The sequence below is a fragment of the Bactrocera dorsalis genome, unplaced genomic scaffold (genome assembly GCF_023373825.1).
Source record: "Bactrocera dorsalis isolate Fly_Bdor unplaced genomic scaffold, ASM2337382v1 BdCtg030, whole genome shotgun sequence".
NCBI classification, from domain to species: Eukaryota; Metazoa; Arthropoda; class Insecta; order Diptera; family Tephritidae; genus Bactrocera; species Bactrocera dorsalis.
In genome coordinates, this window is record NW_026038081.1 from 58,802 (window position 1) to 78,052 (window position 19,251).

At 35.7% G+C, this 19,251-nt stretch overlaps 2 protein-coding genes across 2 annotated transcripts; one reads left to right on the forward strand and one right to left on the reverse strand.

The window, feature by feature from the left end:
* Positions 1 to 1,140: 1,140 nt before the first annotated feature.
* LOC105227090 (golgin-84) lies at positions 1,141 to 3,368 on the forward strand. The gene is made up of 2 exons (XM_011206272.4): positions 1,141 to 2,741; positions 2,816 to 3,368. The coding sequence occupies exons 1-2, from the start codon at positions 1,244 to 1,246 to the stop codon at positions 3,028 to 3,030; spliced, it is 1,713 nt and encodes a 570-aa protein (XP_011204574.2). The 5' UTR covers positions 1,141 to 1,243; the 3' UTR covers positions 3,031 to 3,368.
* A 2,630-nt stretch (positions 3,369 to 5,998) lies between these two features.
* On the reverse strand, positions 5,999 to 17,567 carry LOC105227091 (dromyosuppressin). The gene is made up of 3 exons (XM_011206273.4): positions 17,408 to 17,567; positions 6,719 to 6,927; positions 5,999 to 6,642 (listed from the first exon to the last, which is right to left on the reverse strand). Exons 2-3 carry the CDS (start codon positions 6,924 to 6,926, stop codon positions 6,566 to 6,568), a joined length of 285 nt encoding a protein of 94 aa, XP_011204575.2. The 5' UTR covers position 6,927; positions 17,408 to 17,567; the 3' UTR covers positions 5,999 to 6,565.
* Between the last annotated feature and the right edge of the window lie 1,684 nt (positions 17,568 to 19,251).

Genomic DNA, 19,251 nt, shown 5'->3' on the forward strand with positions numbered 1-19,251 from the left:
TTGTATACTTCGAGTTGGTGTGAGAAGGCTTTATAAGAGCCAGTATCAATTTTGGACAATGGGCATGGCTCCACTTTTAGGTGAAATCCCATATGTCGGAACCTGTTCGACCGATTTCAACCAAATTTTTCTGTAATTAATATGTTACAGTCTAAATAGAGGAAATCGGACTACACGCACGCTTTCTTCCCATATAACAAAATTTTAATTTACATATGATTCCTTCATATTCCTTCTCTTTTTCTTTAATAGCGTAGACACCGCTTACTTGGTTACAACCTAGTTAACAACTTTTTGTCAATTATTGGCGTTAGTGCGAGATACCAAGTGCCGCCTGGTCCTTCTCCGTCTTTACTTTTCAACGAAGTGGAGGTCTTCCTCTTCCTCAGCTTCCACCGGCGGGCACTGAACTGAAAACTTTCAAAGCTGCATTGTTCTCTTTCATCTTCTCTTGTTTCGCTGAATTTTGTCAATGTTGTCGTATATCTCCTACAGCACATCGTTCCATCGACTTCGGTACTCGCCGTTGTCAATGCGCAAAGGATCATAAACCTTCGGCGAAACTTATCTCTTCTAAGGCTGATTCACTAGATGATGCTATTATCCATGCCTCCGTACCATATAGCAGGACGAGAATGATGAGGGACATGTAGAGTTTGGTCTTTGTTCTCGAGAGAGGACTTTACTTCTCAATTGCCTAAAAATTACAGTAGACAAATATAGCACCAATTAAATTAAAGAGTACTTTTCTAATAATAGTATGTGAAAAATGAGTTGAATAGATTCAATAAAATCTTAAGCCCCATTTTCAATAAAAAAGCCTCAGCTTCTTTCGTTCAAGCTGTTTGCCCACCATAAGTTACCTTTTCGACTCATAACGCCAAATAAGGAAAATATTATGAACATTTCAATTAAGGTGTGTGGTATAACAGCAATCACTAAATAGACCTGGTCATCATAAAAATAAAAGCTAAGCAAGTAATATGGCAACCACTGTATAATGAAGTGCTGGACTAACTTCTGCTCATTCTACTACGTCTGTTGCGTATACGTTGAGTCTAACTGCACTATTAGTATACAAGTATAAATATTTCCCAAAATCAGCTGATTCTCCTAAATACCCCTTTTGACACCCGCAATAAAAAAAAAAAAAAACAATTTGATAGTGTCAAACTGAAAATATATTTTGTTTACTTTCAACTAAAAACAAAAATTCGCTAATTAACGCCACGACAACACAAAAATGGCTTGGATATCGGGCTTAGCAGATAAAGCCGAAAACATTTTAAACAAGTTAGATCAAAATGCCGCTACAGCATTGCAAGTAGCAGCTACTTCAGGTGGCGATGGTGATAGTAGCGAAGGCAGTGCTTTGGAAACGATGCGACGCAACTTATCCAATAGTAAATTGTCATTGAAAACAGCATTTTCCCCAATCAAAACAAAAAGCAATCTTAATGCCAATATGAGTGGATCAGTAGAAGGTGATACAGATGTATTAAATGCTTCATATCGCACTGCATTGCCTGAACCAGTAGAAGCAAGTGATAAAGTTGAATGGCACATAAACTCTGCTGTCTCTTCACGACGCAGTTCCATTAATTCACGCCCCGATGCTGTGGCGATTGAAGTGGAGGAAACAAGTCCGCAACATGGCTTACTGAAAAAGGTGGCTACTGAAGGAACTCTTCTAACTGGAACGCATGAAAGTCAAGAGTTGATGGCATTTAAAATTGCATTAAACGAAATTACTAACGAACGTGACGACTTAAAGGTACGTTTGACAAAAATAAACCGTGATAATGAAAAAACCGCATTTCTAACAAAAATACAAGGTTTGGAGACACTATTACAACGTTTAACTGAAGAGCGTGATCAAGCACAATATGAACTGAGCAAAGCACAGGGTGCTAACAATGCATATGCCCACACCATTTCAGAGCTCGAAACTAATTTAGCTAAACTGCAACAAGAGTACTTGGAGACGGCGCATAAATTACAAATGCAAATGATGGAAACAGAGCAGCTCCGAAAAGAACTGCAAGAATACAGGCATAAAGCGCAGCACTCACTGCAAATGAAGGACAATCTTATAGCCGAGCTAAAGGCAAATGGCGTGTCGGCTGGCTCAACAACAAAAAGCGAAGATGAAAATGACTTGCGTTTGGTACAAATGGAGCTGGACGCCTTAAAGCATGAGCATCAGCAAAACGTAGACGAAAGTCGTACATTGCGTATGCAATTAGAAGAATTACGACGTGACTGGCAAATGGTTAATGAACAACACACCACATATATTGCAAGTACACGCGCCGCAGAAGAAACCTTAAGAAAAGAATTGCGTACAGAACGTGAACGTTTACTCGCAACTGAATCCGAACAACGTATACAAGCACAAGAGTTGGCAAAACTACGACAGCAGCTCAGTAATCAAATGGCTGCAGCTGCGACACGGCTTCAAGAAAAGGATGCACAATTAGAAAAGCTACGTGCTGAGGTACAACGGCGCAACGCAACAATGCATGTCGCAGATGGTGCAGCGGTAGATACTTTTGATGAACGCATTAAGGTGCTCACACAAACATTGGTGGATAAACAACAAACTGTGGAACGCATCACATCCGAACGGAATGCTTTACGCATTCAACTGGAGAAAATGCAAGATCAACTGCAACAGCAATATGCATATAACAATAAGCCAGTTTCGCGTAATTCATTGCTCTCCAATACAACTGATGACAGTAAGTACCTGCATGTACACCTATATTTACATAGATTTGCACATTATTATCTTACACTTCATTTATATTTGTAGTCAAAGCACAGTTTCCACTTCTGATGCGTGAGAATCCCTTCGACAATCGTGTGGCTCGTCGTGTTAAACGTGTCTACTCTTCACTTGATTCTGCTGGTATACGTTTGGGCGCCTTCCTGCGACGTTATCCGCTCATGCGCATATTTGTGCTCATGTATGTTGGCCTTTTGCACTTTTGGGTTATGTTTGTGTTGATGTCATCGTCTCCAAATTAAAACTATTATTCTTAATATCTACTTATCACATGAATATGTAGCCAGATATTTCATATTTACTAGTGTTAATCCTAAAAACTTATGACAATATTTGAAACAACCGTAAATAAAGTTTTTTTTAGATATGTATGTATTGTAAAAGTATTGTTATCCATATATTATTCATGTCTAGCTGTATAATTAATGTCGATCTATTATATATACAAAAAGGAAACAATTTTCTTGTTAATATTATATTTTTCGTATTTAGCTGAATTAAAAAAATCTTATATTCGAAGTGTTTAATTATAAGCAATTTCATGAATTATAGATAAAGATTCAGTGATCATAACTAAAAACTTTTTTATATGTATGACGAGATATCTTCACGAAATTTGGCTAGAACATTATCGCAGCCAGTGTTACAACTTTCGATTTTTTTCAGATCAGATCACTATACCATTTAGCTTGCATACGAACTGACTGATCAAATTCAAGTTCTTGTATGGAAACTTTCTTATTTCTGAAGAGTATTCTAGCTTCGATGAGCAGAGATAAGGTTTTTTTCTCTTATTTTAATACTACAACAAAGTAGACAGTACATACGCCTAAATTTTTTTTCAAGCATTTTGGCAAAAACTCTAAACCTTGCTTTTCGTTATTTTCCATGCATTTGTCTCGATGTTATGAGTTAGATAGTACTGTCGCCGTACGAATGGTTTTTTGGGAGTTTTTCGTTGTCAGATATGCTATCGGCCTGTGAGTTTCCATCGATCGGCCTGGGTCGATGGATTGGCGGCCGATCTTTTCAAACATGACGGCGAAAAACTATTAAGGAGCATATATCAGCTTCTTTGTAGAATATGGTAGAACGAAAGCCTGCCCGATGATTGGGATTTAAGTGTGTTCAACCTAATCCACAAAAATGGAGACCCCACAATCTGCGCCTGCTACCGTACGATAAACCTCCTTAACAATGCATATAAGCTTCTAGCAAGCATACCGTGTGAAAGATTATAGCCCACCGGCAACATACTGTTTGGGCCTTATCAGTGTGGCTTAGTGTCTGGAAAATCAAAAACTGACCAGGCATTCACAATGCACCAAATCTTGTAAAAGACCAGTGAAAAGAGAATCGACTCCCACTACCTCTTCGTCGATTTCAGAGCTGCTTTTGATAGCACGCGATGTCTGAACTTGGTATCCCTGCAAAACCAATACGGCTGTGTAAACTGACGTTGAGCAATACCAGAAGCTCCGTCGATAGCAAACGACCCCCTTTCGTGTGACTTCTTCTACTCTTGGAGAAAATAATTCGAGCTGAAGGACTAAATAGATATTAGGTTGTTAAAAAAGTCTTGCGGTATTTTTATTGAATTTTCAATTGTTCATAAAATTGGTTACAATAATGCGATTCAAGTCAAATATGCGCCGTTTTGTTCGATGACGCGTTCCCAACGAGATGCCAACTTCATAATGCCCCTCTCATAGAAGCTCGCTTCCCTATTGGCAAAAAACTCGGAGAGCCAATTTTCACAGGACTCTCTTGTGGTCAACTTCAGACTACCAAGCGCGTTCGCCATGGACAGAAACAGGTGGTAATCACTTGGTGCAAGATCCGGACTATACGGTGGATGCAAAAGAACTTCCCATCCGAGCTCCCGGAGCTTCTGGCGCATTATTTAGTATATTTTCAATAAGAGTGTACAGCTGCTGGCGTACGCCGATGATATTGATATAATTGGCCTCAAAAACCGTGCCATTAGTTCTGCTCTCTACAGAATGCATAAGGAAGCGAAGCAAATGGATCTGGTAGTGAACGAGGACAAGACGAAATATCTCCTGTCATCAAAAGAACAGTCGGAGCACTCGCGACTGGGCTCTCACGACACTGTTGAAAGTCATAACTTTGATGTCGTAAATAATTTCGTTAATCTTGGAACGAGTATTAACAGTGACAACGATGTCAGCCTCGAAATCCAACTCAGAATAACTTTTGCCAACAGGTGCTACTTCGGACTGAATAAGCAATTGAAAAGTAAAGTCCTCTCTCGACGAACTAAGACCAAACTCTATGAGTCACTGATTAATCCCGTCCTGCTATATGGTGCAGAGGCTTGGACGATGACAACAACTGATGAGTCGACGTTACGAGTTTTCAAGATAAAAGTTCTGCGACAGATTTATGGTTCTTTGTGGGTTGGCCACGACGAATATCGCATTCGATGGAACGATGAGCTGTATGAGATATACGACGACATTGACATAGTTTAGTGAATTAAAAGACAGCTGGGCTGGCTAGGCCAAGTCGTCCGAATGGATAGAAACACTCCAGCTCTGAAAATATTCGCGACAGTATTCGCCGGTGGGAGCAGAGGAAGAGGAAGACCTCCACTACATTAAAAAGACCAGATGAAGAAGGATATGGCTACAATTGAAATCTGCAAGACTGGCGCGCTGTTGTAAACTCGGCTATAACCGCTTAAGCGGTGACTACGTCAATAAAGAAGAAGAAGAACGAATGTTTTTTTTGTAAAGTTTTCCCTTGTCAGATAAACTGTCGGCCTGTGAGTTTCTATCGATTCATCTAGTGACCAAAATAAAAATCGTTTGTTTTGTTTGTAATACATATTTGAGAGGAAACAATTCACTTTATTGAAAATAATAGCTTTATTACATTTATATACATATGTTTATATTTAGTTGTTGCAAAATACATCTTTATCTGCGGGTCTGCATTATTACTTCCGATAACTTATAACTACATAAATATTTATTATATGCGCCAAAAATGTTAAATGTAAAATTTTTTGGGTTCAATGATGCCTTTTAATAGTGAGTACAAACGTTGATATATATACATGTATATATGTTTTTGCTTATTTATAAATATCTGCGGTCTCCGCTCCCTCGTGCTATTTTATATATTTTTAATTTATTTTTGTTTTCTTTTTTTTTCTTTTTAATTCTGTTTTCCAATATGCGACGCTTTATTTGTGTTTTTATTTGCCTAACACAATAAACAATAAACAATAAAAACAACAATTAGTTTTAAAAATTGTTTTATAATTTTTTTTCGATTTTTACAAGCTCCCAACATTTCTTATGTGTATACGCATATATTATATATAAGCATATATTCCAGATGCACAAGTACAGAAAATTGTTATTCATTATAAAGAGATCAACTTAAGAATTTGTATTATACATACATACAAAATATTTGTTTAGTTTAATAATTAATTTAATATATTTAATTTTTTTTTTCTTTTAAAAATATTTTTGTTTGCAAATTTACTGCTTGCATTTTTTTATTTTGCCATAAAATTCTGCTATAATTTTTAATTTATTTTATGGTTAAATAATATTGATTAAATTAAAGCGAATTTCTTTAATTTTCATTTGCAATAATTGGTCGTTTGTTATTGTTGGTTATTCACATGGCGGTCGTGCTTGAGTGTGTGTGTGTTTGTGTTACAAATCATAGCGTCCATCAACGGTCAACTGTTGGTTAAGATGTATTGGTGGCGGTGGCAACATTATCGGCGCTGGAAATTTAACGCCTTTTACCGAAACGCAAGAAAACGTGATCAACATCGGAACGCTTCAAGGGCGCCTGATCGGTCAGCAGAGCTAATGTGTGAGAGCATACATTTAGCGCATAAGTATATTAAGAAATTTTCAAAAATCTCAAATTTAAGTATTTTACCTGCCGCCTCGCTATTCAAGTACGATTTCAACGCTGTAGCCAATTGTTCCGAATTGTTGAGTGCCGAGCAGACTTTTTGGATGTGTGGTGGCATATCCTCAACCATGCCCGATTGACAGAATGGTGGAACAGCCATAGCGTTGATGGATTGCGCAGCGGCGATCAAAAGGGTGGCGAAGCAAACGAATACAAACATTTGGCTTGACATGCTGAAAGCATATAAAAAAGATATATTTTTTTGAGTAATACATATCTTCCCAGCAATATCTTTTGTGTTAACTAACATACTTGTAGTTCTAAATATTTTTTTAAATATGTATACTGTTATTTTTGTTATATAAAAAGTTTTTTTTCGCAAGAGCGAATAATATTTTATGTAACGGGGTTTTCAATTATTAAAATTTACTACTGAAATTCGGAGTCAGTGGCCTTAACTTTAAATCATCCTGTCAGATCAGCAATTGAGCGTCTAGTGGCCTACATCCTTACAAGATCGAATTGACGCAAGAACTGAAGCCGAAATTGTCGTATGTTCGTGAATTGGACCGAGCAACAACTTGAAAATTATCCGGAATTTCAGCGAAAATTCATCCTCAGCGATGAGGATCATTTCTGGCTGAATGGCTTCTTCAATAAGCTAAATATGCATTACTGGTCAGGCAGCAATCCAAACGCAATCCACGAGTCTCCATTGCATCTCGAAAAAATTGCGGGTTGGTGCGATTTATGGGCCGGCGGCGTCATTGAACCGTACTTCTACCGTGATGATCCAGACTGGCACGTTGCTGTGAATGGGAATCGCTACCGCTCAATGATAACCGAAAATTTTTGGACCGAATTGGATGATAAGGATGGCGCCACATAGCGAATGTCACAATCGATTTACTAAAAACCAAGTTTGGAGAACGTGTTGTATCATGAAATAGCCCAGTTAATGGCCGCTGTGATCGTGCGATTTCACGCCTACTATTTCCTGTGGTGCTACGTCAAGTCTATGCCACCAAGCCAGCGATGATTGATGAACTTCGAACGTAAAACTGCAGGAGAATTGACCTAGCCAGCGTAGTCTTTCTATTTTAATTCGCTAAACTATGACAATGTCGTCGTATATCTCATACAGTTCATCGTTCCATCGAATGCGATATTCGCCGTGGCCAACCCACAAAGAACCATAAATCTGTCGCAGAACTTTTCTCTCGAAAACTCGCAACGTCGACTCATCGGTTGTTGTCATCGTCCAAGCCTCTGCACCATATAGCAGGACGGGAATTTTGAGCGACTTATAGAGTTTGGCTTTTGTTCGTCGAGAGAGGACTTTAATTTTCAATTGCCTTCTCAGTCCGAAGTAGCACTTGTTGGCAAAGAGTTGTTCTGAGTTGGATTTCGAGGTTGACATTGTTGTTCCTGTTATCTATGACTTCGAAATTATGACTGTCAACAGTGACGAGGAAGCCTAGTCGCGAGTGCGACAACTGTTTGTTTGATGACAGGAGATCTTGCCTTCCTTCACTACCAGACCCATTTGTTTCGCTTCCTTATCCAGTTTGGATAAAGTAGAACTAACGGAGCGGTTGTTGAGGTCCATGTTAGTTTTGCAGGGATACCAAATTCAGACATCGCGACACAGAGGCAGCTCCTTTTCATGCTATCAAAAGCAGCTTTAAAATCGACGAATCGACGGTGGTGTGTATCGATTTTCCTTTCATGGGTCTTTTCCAAGATTTGGCGCACGGTGAATGCAGTAGGTTTTATCATTAAGAAAATAATCAATTGAGCCTTAAAAAATACTTTGAACTCATGATGTATGTTAGACCCGCTCTTTCAAATTTATGCCTTCAGTCCATCGAAAAAAAACGAGAGCTCCTTCTATTTATGACATTAAATTAATTGTATAAAGCCACTTAATCCATTGTATTCGCAGAAAAGATGTGACCGTTATTAATAGAAAGCGTTAGGTCATGGTTTTTGCCTCCAGTTGGCAATGCTGAGAAAACTATCAGCATATGTGTATGTATAAACAAATCATAAATCAACAAAAATAACAGTAATGTAATATGAACATCACCCCTTCGTCCTTTTCTATTTAAGTAAACTTTTCCTTTGTCTGTTTTGCGGTATTATTTGCATACTTTGTGCTAGTTCTACCAATTCTACCACAATAAATATACTTTAAGTTTCCTTTTCTTGGTGCAACAAGGATATTGTTTTTCTTGCTTCCTCAATGCAAAATGAGGGGGAGTTGCAGCTTTCTTTGCTATTGTAACTAACCTTCGATTTATCTTTGTTTTCCTGCTGGGAATAAATTGCACCAGAATTTGAACTTTCAGAAATGTTTCCCTTCGTTTTAGTTTGCAATTAAAATGAAAAGATAATAATGATATTACATATATTTATGTATGTAAGCACCCTTCTCAGAAAGTTACGCAAAAAAATTGCATTTTTTCTAATATTTGAAAGTATGTGCAATTTAAATTCTTTAAATTTTTTCTTCATTTCAATCAAATGGTATTTACATTAATTTGTTGCTCAATTTCTACTAAATATGTGAATATATGTGAATATATTAGCACTATTCATCGCTGGGTCGGTTGCAAGTGCAGCTTTGATTATATGCCATAAATAAATCATCTAATCTCCATAAAGACTCGACTATTAATTGCATGAGCCTAATATGCAGAAATGTTAATTATTGTCTTCGATTCGCCATTCCTTGGAAATATGTAGGCTAGCATAATCAAACAGCGATGGAGAGTGAGCGAGGGTGCTTAATTCTACACGTTTCACTTCTATTAAATTTGACTCCACAACTATTGTTGTTATTAGTTAGTTGCTTGAGCGTGCGGAGCTCACACATAACGAACAGAGAAGAGGTGAATCGAAGACGCCTAATATAAATGTGTAAACCACTTCATACATATACAGGTATACAAAAGGCAGAGGGCAACAGTCCCATGCAATAATGAACTATTTAAACATTTAAAATAATATATAGCAACTATTTTAAGATTTAAAATAATGTAGAGCACGTTGTAATATTTCTATATCGACTTCTGCTAGGCAAAATATATTTATAATCAAATACAATGAACCTGTTTTTTTTTAATACAAAAACGAAGAGATTCCAGATTTTTTCATCGTTGCTTTTAAGGCAGAAATTAAAGTTATCTCGCACTAGGTGACAAAAAAAAATATCTTACGTCACTATATTTCTTGAATAGGTAAGAATATTAACTTAAGATGCACAATCTATAGTAACGAAGGAGGTTATGTGTGCTTATTTGCTATCCTATGCTAGCGATGTAGGATTAATATAGGTTACAGGTATATAACGCTACATTCCTAAAAAGCTACAAGTGATTTGTTGTCATTTTGGTGCATGAGAATCGTTTAACAGTCAGAGATCTTACCGGCATCGTTGGAATATCGGAGGGATCAGTGAAAACTATTTTGAAAGATCATTTGGGTCTAAGAAAAGTGAAAGCACGATTGGTTCCGAAATCACAAATTTTTTCGAAAAACAGCGGCGCTTTAACATCTGTGAAACAATGCTTTCCGACTGCCAGGATGTCGTAAAACGTGTTATTACTGACGATGAGTCTTTGATTAATGCTTACAACCCGGAAACTGACGATCAATCGACCGAATATCTTGGCAAAAGTGAGCCGAAGCCGAAAAAACTAAAAATCAAGGTTATGTTAACAATTATCTTCGATTATCGAAGTGTGGTGCACTCCGAATTTCCCCTGACCGACCAAACTGTCGGAATACTAATTGAGTCTTATACGTCGTTTCCGCGAAGCTTTTCTTAAAAAGAGGACGGAATTATGGGCCGACAATTCTTGGTTTTTGGATCATGCACCATCGCATACTGCATTGATTCTTCGTGAAACCACCGAATTCGCCTAATTTAGCTCCGCGTGCCTTCTGGCTATTCAGCAAACTCAAACGACTGCCTTCCACATTGAAGGCTATTCCGGAAATTTACTTTAACTATTTCGAGGATTGGAAAAACCGTTGACACAAGTGTTTTGTGACCAAGGGGGTTTACTTTGAGGGAGACCACATATATTTTGAAGAATAAATTAAAATTATGAACAAAGTCTTACTAATTTTTACTCATTGTAGTAATATAGCCTATGTTCATCGGAGATAGCGTAGCTTCTCAACATTGAAAGAAATTTTCAAATCCATTAAGTAGTTTCGGAGTCTATTCATTACAAACAAGCAAATAATCAAATCTTTCCTCTTTATTATATTAGCATACCAAAGATAAATGATATGACAATGCTCATTAAATTTTGTGCATACTCGTAATTTGTTTGGATTTATTTTACATCCTAAAGTTTTACCACCACATGACTCTTTAACTTGTTTTTGAATACATTTATGAGTTATGAGCGCTCCCTTAAAATTTTATTTGAGTATACTAGCGGTTTTTATGACCCACACCAGTTTCTTCTTAATAATATTCACCTGTCTAAATATTATCTAGCTAAGAAAAATAAACTTATTCCTTCAAGTCATAAAAATCCTACAGGGTAACATGCCGGCCTGTTCATGCTTGCATTGGATTAACTGTCAATAGAGCAAATGCCAACACAGGCAAGTGCAAATGATCCATCAAATCAAGGCTGGCGCTGATACAATGCTTACATACCTATGTGAGCGAATATGCATCTACCACACCAATGCAGGTAAATGCCGAACGAAAATACAGATAATGCAACTAGCAACTAGCGAGAACGTGCGCAACGGCATGCATATGTATATTTGCACATATTCATATGTACATGGTGCAGCTTAGAAGGATTTACACTCAAAGCTACAAATTGTAGGCTGATAAATATGCTTAGACTTAGACTTTTTTCAAAACAGTTTGGAGCTTCAACAAACAGTACCAGTTGCATACACGCTTTTCAGTAGACACCCGGTAGGGAAGTGTAAGCTAGTTGTGCACATACATATATACATATGGTATAGAGTATGGAACCAATTCCGCAACATTTTGTAGTAACCACAGATCATATTCTGCGTTGACAGTAAAGAGTGTAACGCTATCAGTATTACTAAGTAAGGCTTTAGCTGATGTAATAACTCGCTAATGGCAGTGGTTAAATTACACTTTCCGTTCACTTCGTCGCCTATTGAGTTTCATTACTGCTTCCTACTACTTCTAAACTCTAGCGTAGTTTTATAGAGAGACACTGTTTATACTTTCCGCGGGTCCACAATATTTAATGCGCTTTTTTCTTAGTTTGTAGAAAATTTTTCATGAACCAATAACAAGGTTAGAGGTATTAGATACTGCCTGGTTCAAAACAAAAGCATTTCGCCGCATTGCATATATGTACATATATATTGTAAAGCATTGTGTGTATTTGAAATTATAATGAATACATAAATTAACTTTCAGTACAAAAAATAGCTAGCAAATTAATTTACTATATTTTTATTTTGAATCTATATACAATATGGTAAAGATACAATGGCTTTTAGTGTCTTAAAAATCGCCTAGTACCAATAAAGGGCCTGTAATAAAATAAAAGAAGTGACACTCCAAATGTAGCATATACTCAGCAAAGCTTCGCTTCATTATACACTCAGTAAAAAAATAAAATCTCTAAACCCCAGTGACTAACGAGTTTAAATTTGCGGCAAATGCTTTACTTCTAAAATAAAAACTACAGCTCAGTTGCCCGCAAGGACTAATATCCACATAGTCAAGGTACACGTAAGTACAGCACGCGTTTCCTTGCCGACAAACAACTGTGTTGTGTGTTGTTGACAGCTGGCAAATGACATACGACGCACAACGAATACATATGAGTGCGAATGTTCGTTTGCCACTAACTTCTAACGGCACTAAGACGGTAGGTTAAGAGTATAATGGATAAAAATTACCATCACGATTGCATTTTGCGAAATTTGCACGCTATCAGTTTACTGTTTACACAGTACAGGTGGTGTTGCAAAACGGCCGCAAAGGCGAACAACAGGAAAGACGAGTGCTAATGACAATAAGTTAGAAACTGGAAGTTAAATTCTGCAATAATCTTAATAAAGTGCCGCTCTTAAGCGCAGCTTCCGGCACAGGCACGTGATTTGCGCTTGGTATAGTGTGAAATGATGAAAGTGTTGCATACTTTATGGCGCATTAGCGTGTCATTATCGGTTGCTTAGCGTTCCCAACATTGTGTTGCATACTTTGAGCAGATTATGCGTATTTAATGCCAGCAATTTGATTTACTTTGCGTATAATACGAACAGCTGTCGCTTAAAAGGCCGAAGGGCATGCAAATGATTGAAACACGAATGTGAAGGTTGTCTGTAATCTCATTACTGCCTTTTCTTTCATATTAAAATATATACTTATATGTATATAATAATAGTATTTACTTGGCGGTCATGCATATGCAACATGTATAGTCGTATTTTTCATACCACGCTCAAAGTCGCCTACAAATGGTAGATCTTTCTTACAAGATCTAAATTGATTTTGTGAATGTTGGATTATTATTAATATCACCTTCATGTTAGATATGCTACTGGGCAGTCATATGGTCAACTAAAGCGTTTCCATCGTTATTACGATGACTGTGGAATAATTATACACTGAACAGTTATTCGAAGGAAAATGATGAACAAGAAAAAATCACACTAAGCCAAATCTGGTGAATATGGTGGTTGATCTTTAGTATTAATTGCGTTTTTGGCTTTAATTTGGTCCCAATCGTGGATCGATGCGATGGTGCATTATCATCGTGTAAAATCCATGAATTGTTCTTCTATAATTCCGGTCGTTTTCGACGGCTGTTCTTACGCAAAAGCATCAATATCGCCAAATAGAACTCCTTATTCAGCGTCTGAATATTGACAAACCATTGAACATCACATTCATTTTTGAGCGGCTTGCCGTGGTTTTTTTTTGATTTCGGCTCATTTTTTTTCCACCATTCCGATGATTTTTGACTTGTTTGCATTTCGAACTCAGAAACCCATGTCGCATGGGCAATTATGATGCTCACCGTGAATGTGGGATCGGAATTCGCACAATCAAGCATGTCCAAAGAAACCTGTTGAACGTACTCTTATTGAAAATATCCATCTTTATCGGGACGAGTTAAGCAATAAAGTGTTTCATACCCAAAATATCCACCAAAATCATTCGAACGGACTCGCGAGAGATGTCATGCTCTCTTGCCATCTCTCTAACACTTTCTGACTTTTTAAATATTTTCATCATGAAGAGGTCGAAGGTCGTCCAGAACGAGGCATGTCTTCAACGAACTCTCGACCGTGTTTGAAGGCTTTGTACCACGCGTAAGCTTGGGTTTTTGTTAAAACCGAATCCACGTAAGCCTTTTTTAACATTCGCAACGATTCTGGACACGAAATTTGATTAGAAATACAAAATTTTAGACCAATATTTATCCATTGTAAAAATCGCAACGCTCTACTGAGCTGTACCGATTTAACGTTTTTTCTTTTTTGTTTTTTTTTTTAATTTCGAATTAGTACTACCGCGTTCCACTGAAAATTCTCTGTAATGCAATTTTAACTGTAAATGTGTGGTAAATGTCAAAAAGCAAGGGCAGAGGCAGAAATTCAGTGAATTTTGTGGCAGTGAAAAGCCAAAAAGTATACAATTGAGCTAATTTCGTGCTTCAAAATCCAAATCACTTATTATAGCATTATTTTTAGCGGTAAATACTGCTACAAATATATACATTTCTATTATCATAATATGTTTCAATTCATATGAAAATTATAGCCAATTTCCCCAGTAATATCCTTGTGTTGTATTTAATCCACCAGCTTCGTGGCTTTTAATCACTTTCGCATACGCACATATGTAATTATGTGCTCACGTGATTCGGTGCGTGTTATAATTGCCCGAAAAAGGGTTAGAAGCATATTGACAGAAGTGCTGATTGACACCTCGTAGGCATTTGTCACGTTTAGAATGAAATTCCGTTTGTGCTGTACCAAATATATGATATTTGTATATACATATGCACCAATGCATGCACCTGCATAAATTCCTGTAGTAGTTGTAGTTTCGAGTGCCTTACACAATTACGTCCGCTGTGCGGGCATCCTTGTTTAACGAAGCTTACGTTGTAATTTCTGTTAAACTGTGACAGCGTAGGAAGTAACGAACAAAACACATATGCTGTTTTTAGTATATCGTCACCTCAAATGCAAAATAACGTAACATTACTTTTCATAAGTTCATAGGTGAAGGAAAAACGTTAAAATAGAAACATATTGAAACAATATTTGAGTTTTGGTTACAAAGCGGTTCTATATTGGTTATATCTGATAGTAGAAGCCTAAAATTCTATGCTACATATATCGTCACCTAAAATGCAAAATAACGTATGATCAAAGAATTCGAAATTGAATGTTTCATTGATACGATCCATTACTTCAAATTACTTACATATGTACATATAAGTACATATATCCAATATTATAAGGTTCTGCTATCAAATATAATCTAGTTTTAACCAATATTTAAATTTTGTTTCACTCATGTTCCATTTTATTACGTGTTTCATTCTTTCCTTTGAAAATTTCCGAAAATGTTCTTACGTTATTTTGCATTTACATTTGTATTGGAGAAAAGAAATTTAAAAGAATTTTCAACGAAATCGTATACTAAATTATTGTTTTGATTTTATACCACCACAACCAAATGACAAAAACAGTAAGCAATGAGGTTTTGTATGCACATAATTGTCCTTCCTCAATAATAAAGTGCTTGCTTTCAACGGAAATCTGAAAATTTCGCTAAATTAACAATGTCGTCCTACTCTCAAATAATGTTGATAAGCTAAACGAAAATATTCATATTTTCCTCTGTTATGTTTTTCATTAACGATATCTCAAAAATAATAAGGATTTTAGATTAAAAAACATATACATATAAAAACACGCTACCACGCTACCACGCCACACGGTTATAAATTACCTACTTGTATATTACAATTTTTTATAAATTAAAAAAATAATAATAATTCAACATTTTTTTCGACAGATTATTATTATTTTTTTTCAAAATTTAATTTTCTAAAATCTTATTCAATGATTAAATGCTTTCAAAAACTCTGAAAATTTCGCTAAATTGACAATACTCTCAAATAATTTTGAAACGAAAATATTCATATTTTCCTCTGCTATGTTTTTCATTAACGGTATCTCAAAATAATAACGATTTTAGATTCAAAAACATCTACTTTTTCAAAAACTAGCTAAATATTTACGCGCTATAAATTTTGAACAAAAAAAAAACAAAAAATGTCTAAAAATTTTCAAAATTTATTTTGAAAAAATTAATTTTTTTTTCGAAATTTAATTTTTTATATAAACTAGATATATAAAGATTCCAAAAATTATTCAAACAATTTTCAAAAAATATTTTTTTTATTTAACAATAAAAACTAAGATATAAACTATGTAATACGCAAAAAACTTAAAAGTTATTCGTGTTCGCATGAAAATGCTCATACTTATTTCAATAATAAGTTCAATTTCTTCATTCCAATTTTAGTGAGAAACAAGAAAAAATGTTAACATCGGTTGCAACTAAGCTGTAATACCCTTCAAAACACACAAAATATTTCTTACAAGAATAAAGTTGTTATGATCGGCCGGTTTGTATGTTTGCTTTATATTATAGTAACTTGATCTTAACAATTTCATAAGAGGTTGCATTGTTGCCTTAGCAAAAATTAATAAAAATCAAATGAAAAAGTTCTCCATACCATCACTTGATTCCGATCGTTCAGTTTGTATGGCAGCTATATAGTCCCATATTGGCAATTCCGATAAATGTGCATACATAAAATTCTTACATACAAATTTCAATCCAGAAAAATTTCACTGGGATAACTGCTAATTACAATATGAAACTTTCGCAACTGACCTGCAACTCATAACTGTTTCATAGTTTCAATATACTCGTACTCATATTTAACTCTTGCTTACTTGTTTCTCTAGAACTGAATTCAAATTAGAATTTATCAGTAAACAAAATAGGAAACAGGCACTTGTAGAAGAAAAAAGCCTTAGCGTTCTGCATTGAAGCATATAAATATAAAACTCAGAAATCAAGAAATCGGAACATGAATAAAAATAAGGTTATAACCAATTTACTAATACAGTAAATACACTTTTTAACTTAAATATGTATCTATATGCGTAAATTGTTGGAAAACAAAGTTCGTTTATAAAAATTATTTGCTTGTTAAAAATTTTAAATTTTTTTCAAAATCTATTTGATCATTTTACTATTATATGTATGTATATAAATATGTATGTACGTTTGGAATTATTTAAAAATTCTTTGAAATAAGTTTATTACTCTATTCCAATCTATATTAACTTTCTTCACAAACTTCAAATCAAAATAATTTATATTTACGCTCTTTGTTTGGATACATATTTTTAGTCGCTCCTAACTAGCTAAATATCAGTTGTACGTGAATATTTACACTTTTATTCTATAAGCAAAACATTTTTATTGTGAAGTCTCCAAATTTTTCATATAATTCGCAAAAATATGAGCAAAACATTGTGCCAACGAGCATTTATTTATTCTTCAAAATTTTTAAACTCTTCAAAAATACACACACGTTTACCCGCTAACACCTTAGAAACCATACAATATACTTGTATTTTACGCACCTGTTGCTTTTTGTGTTTACAGTTGTGAGCCGCACTGAAAGAATTCAAAAGTAACTGTCACTTGTGTTCGACTCGTATAAGAGAAGTAGTGGAAGTTATTTGGTTATTGCAACTGTATCGTAGAAGCACACTTGTTTGAATGATGTTTACCGCAAACAGGATACGTCTTTTTATATGCAACGAACGAACTCGGCTTTGGATGCTGGAATTAAATAAGCAGCGTTGCCATTGGCTCACATTTCCAGCGGCGATTTTGATTGTTTGGCATTGTGGGTGGGATGTTGCTCATACGCCCTCGCCGACCATGCTGACAAGCGAACGTTAGTGTGAGTGCGCGTGCATTTGTGTCGAAGCGTCACAGTAATAACTCAGTTTTATACGCTTGTGTGTGTGTATGTACTTGTATGTATATATATCTGTGCTTGATTGTGTGGTGATGTGCTTAAAAAATGTTACACTGTTGAGTTTATCTTAGACATTTAAGTTTTTTCATGAACATTCATCATTAACTATCGCTGACGCGTGCACACATATTTGTGTGTGTGCGTCGTATAATCTCTAACGTGCAGGTACTTGCCTGTTGCATTCAACAGCTTTTCTCCTCATAATTAATTTATTATATCATAAGTTTTTATACACTTTTTATGTTTTTAACTTTATGTCATGTGGAATACGCCTCTTTTGTGGAGTCACCACAGGATAAGCTCCGTAAATATCGTTTTATTATAGAAGCTCAACTAAAATAACGATTATAACTATTTTTGTGTTGTTAAAAAATTATTTGTTCTTTTCATATAAATTGTTAGTGCGCAACAACAGTTGTTGGACTATAAAAAACGGGCGACATATGCTCAGTTTTTTTTATTTTCTCGCAATATAAGAACACATGAATGATATGATATGAAGAATATCATCTATACCGATAAATACATATATATGTACAATGTGCTTCCCAAGGTAAACAGGACTTAAAAAAATAAAAAACAGAACAAATGGTTTTTTCGAAAAAATCAATTTATTTTATTCAAAATAGTCTGTCTGTCTGCTTCCGTGCAGCTTTAATTGCAGTAAAAATTACGTTTCTTGATATACTATAACTTGGTGGACGGTGTGGCATAAAAGTAAGGCGGAGTTCGTAGATAGGCGTAATCTAACCACTACCACGCCAACAAAATGCCATCAATCGATAGCATTTCCTTAAGTCATAGAACTGTAGTTTGGCACAGGAGATCGCAGCAGCAAGGGGCACCTGTGTGCAAAATATTTTGAAAAAGCAGGCGTAACCTCATCTTTCTATTTGGTTCAGGTACATATTTATCTTCTAAACCACACAAACTATGAGAGAGCTATGGGAGCTGATGGACGAGGCACCGATATATGTGACTTCACCAAAAAGTGGGCGGTGCCACGACCATCGTTCAATTTTTACCGCGGCTCTCATAAAGCTTTCTCATACCATCTCGAAGGATAATTTTATCGTTCTGGCCTCGCTCGCTTAGTTATAGGTGATACGTATGTTAGGTGAACAAAACTATTATACTCTAGAGTAATTCACGCAAAGTTTCGATAGAAAGTTAACTTTCCTGCACTGAAGCTATAATACCTCGCACAGATGCATTTCTTATAGAAACTAATGTACTTGTCCTCACGACCATTTTGAAAACGTTTTTTTGAAACCAGCTTCAAATCGAATTTAGGCATTACTTCCTAAAGAAACAAGATCTTTACCTTAATTTTGATTGGTCAGTTTTAATGGCAGCTGCGAGTGTATACTAAAATGGTCCTATCTGAAAAATTTGTTCGGAGATGGTAGAATTGGTTTGGACATACATACGGACTTGGAT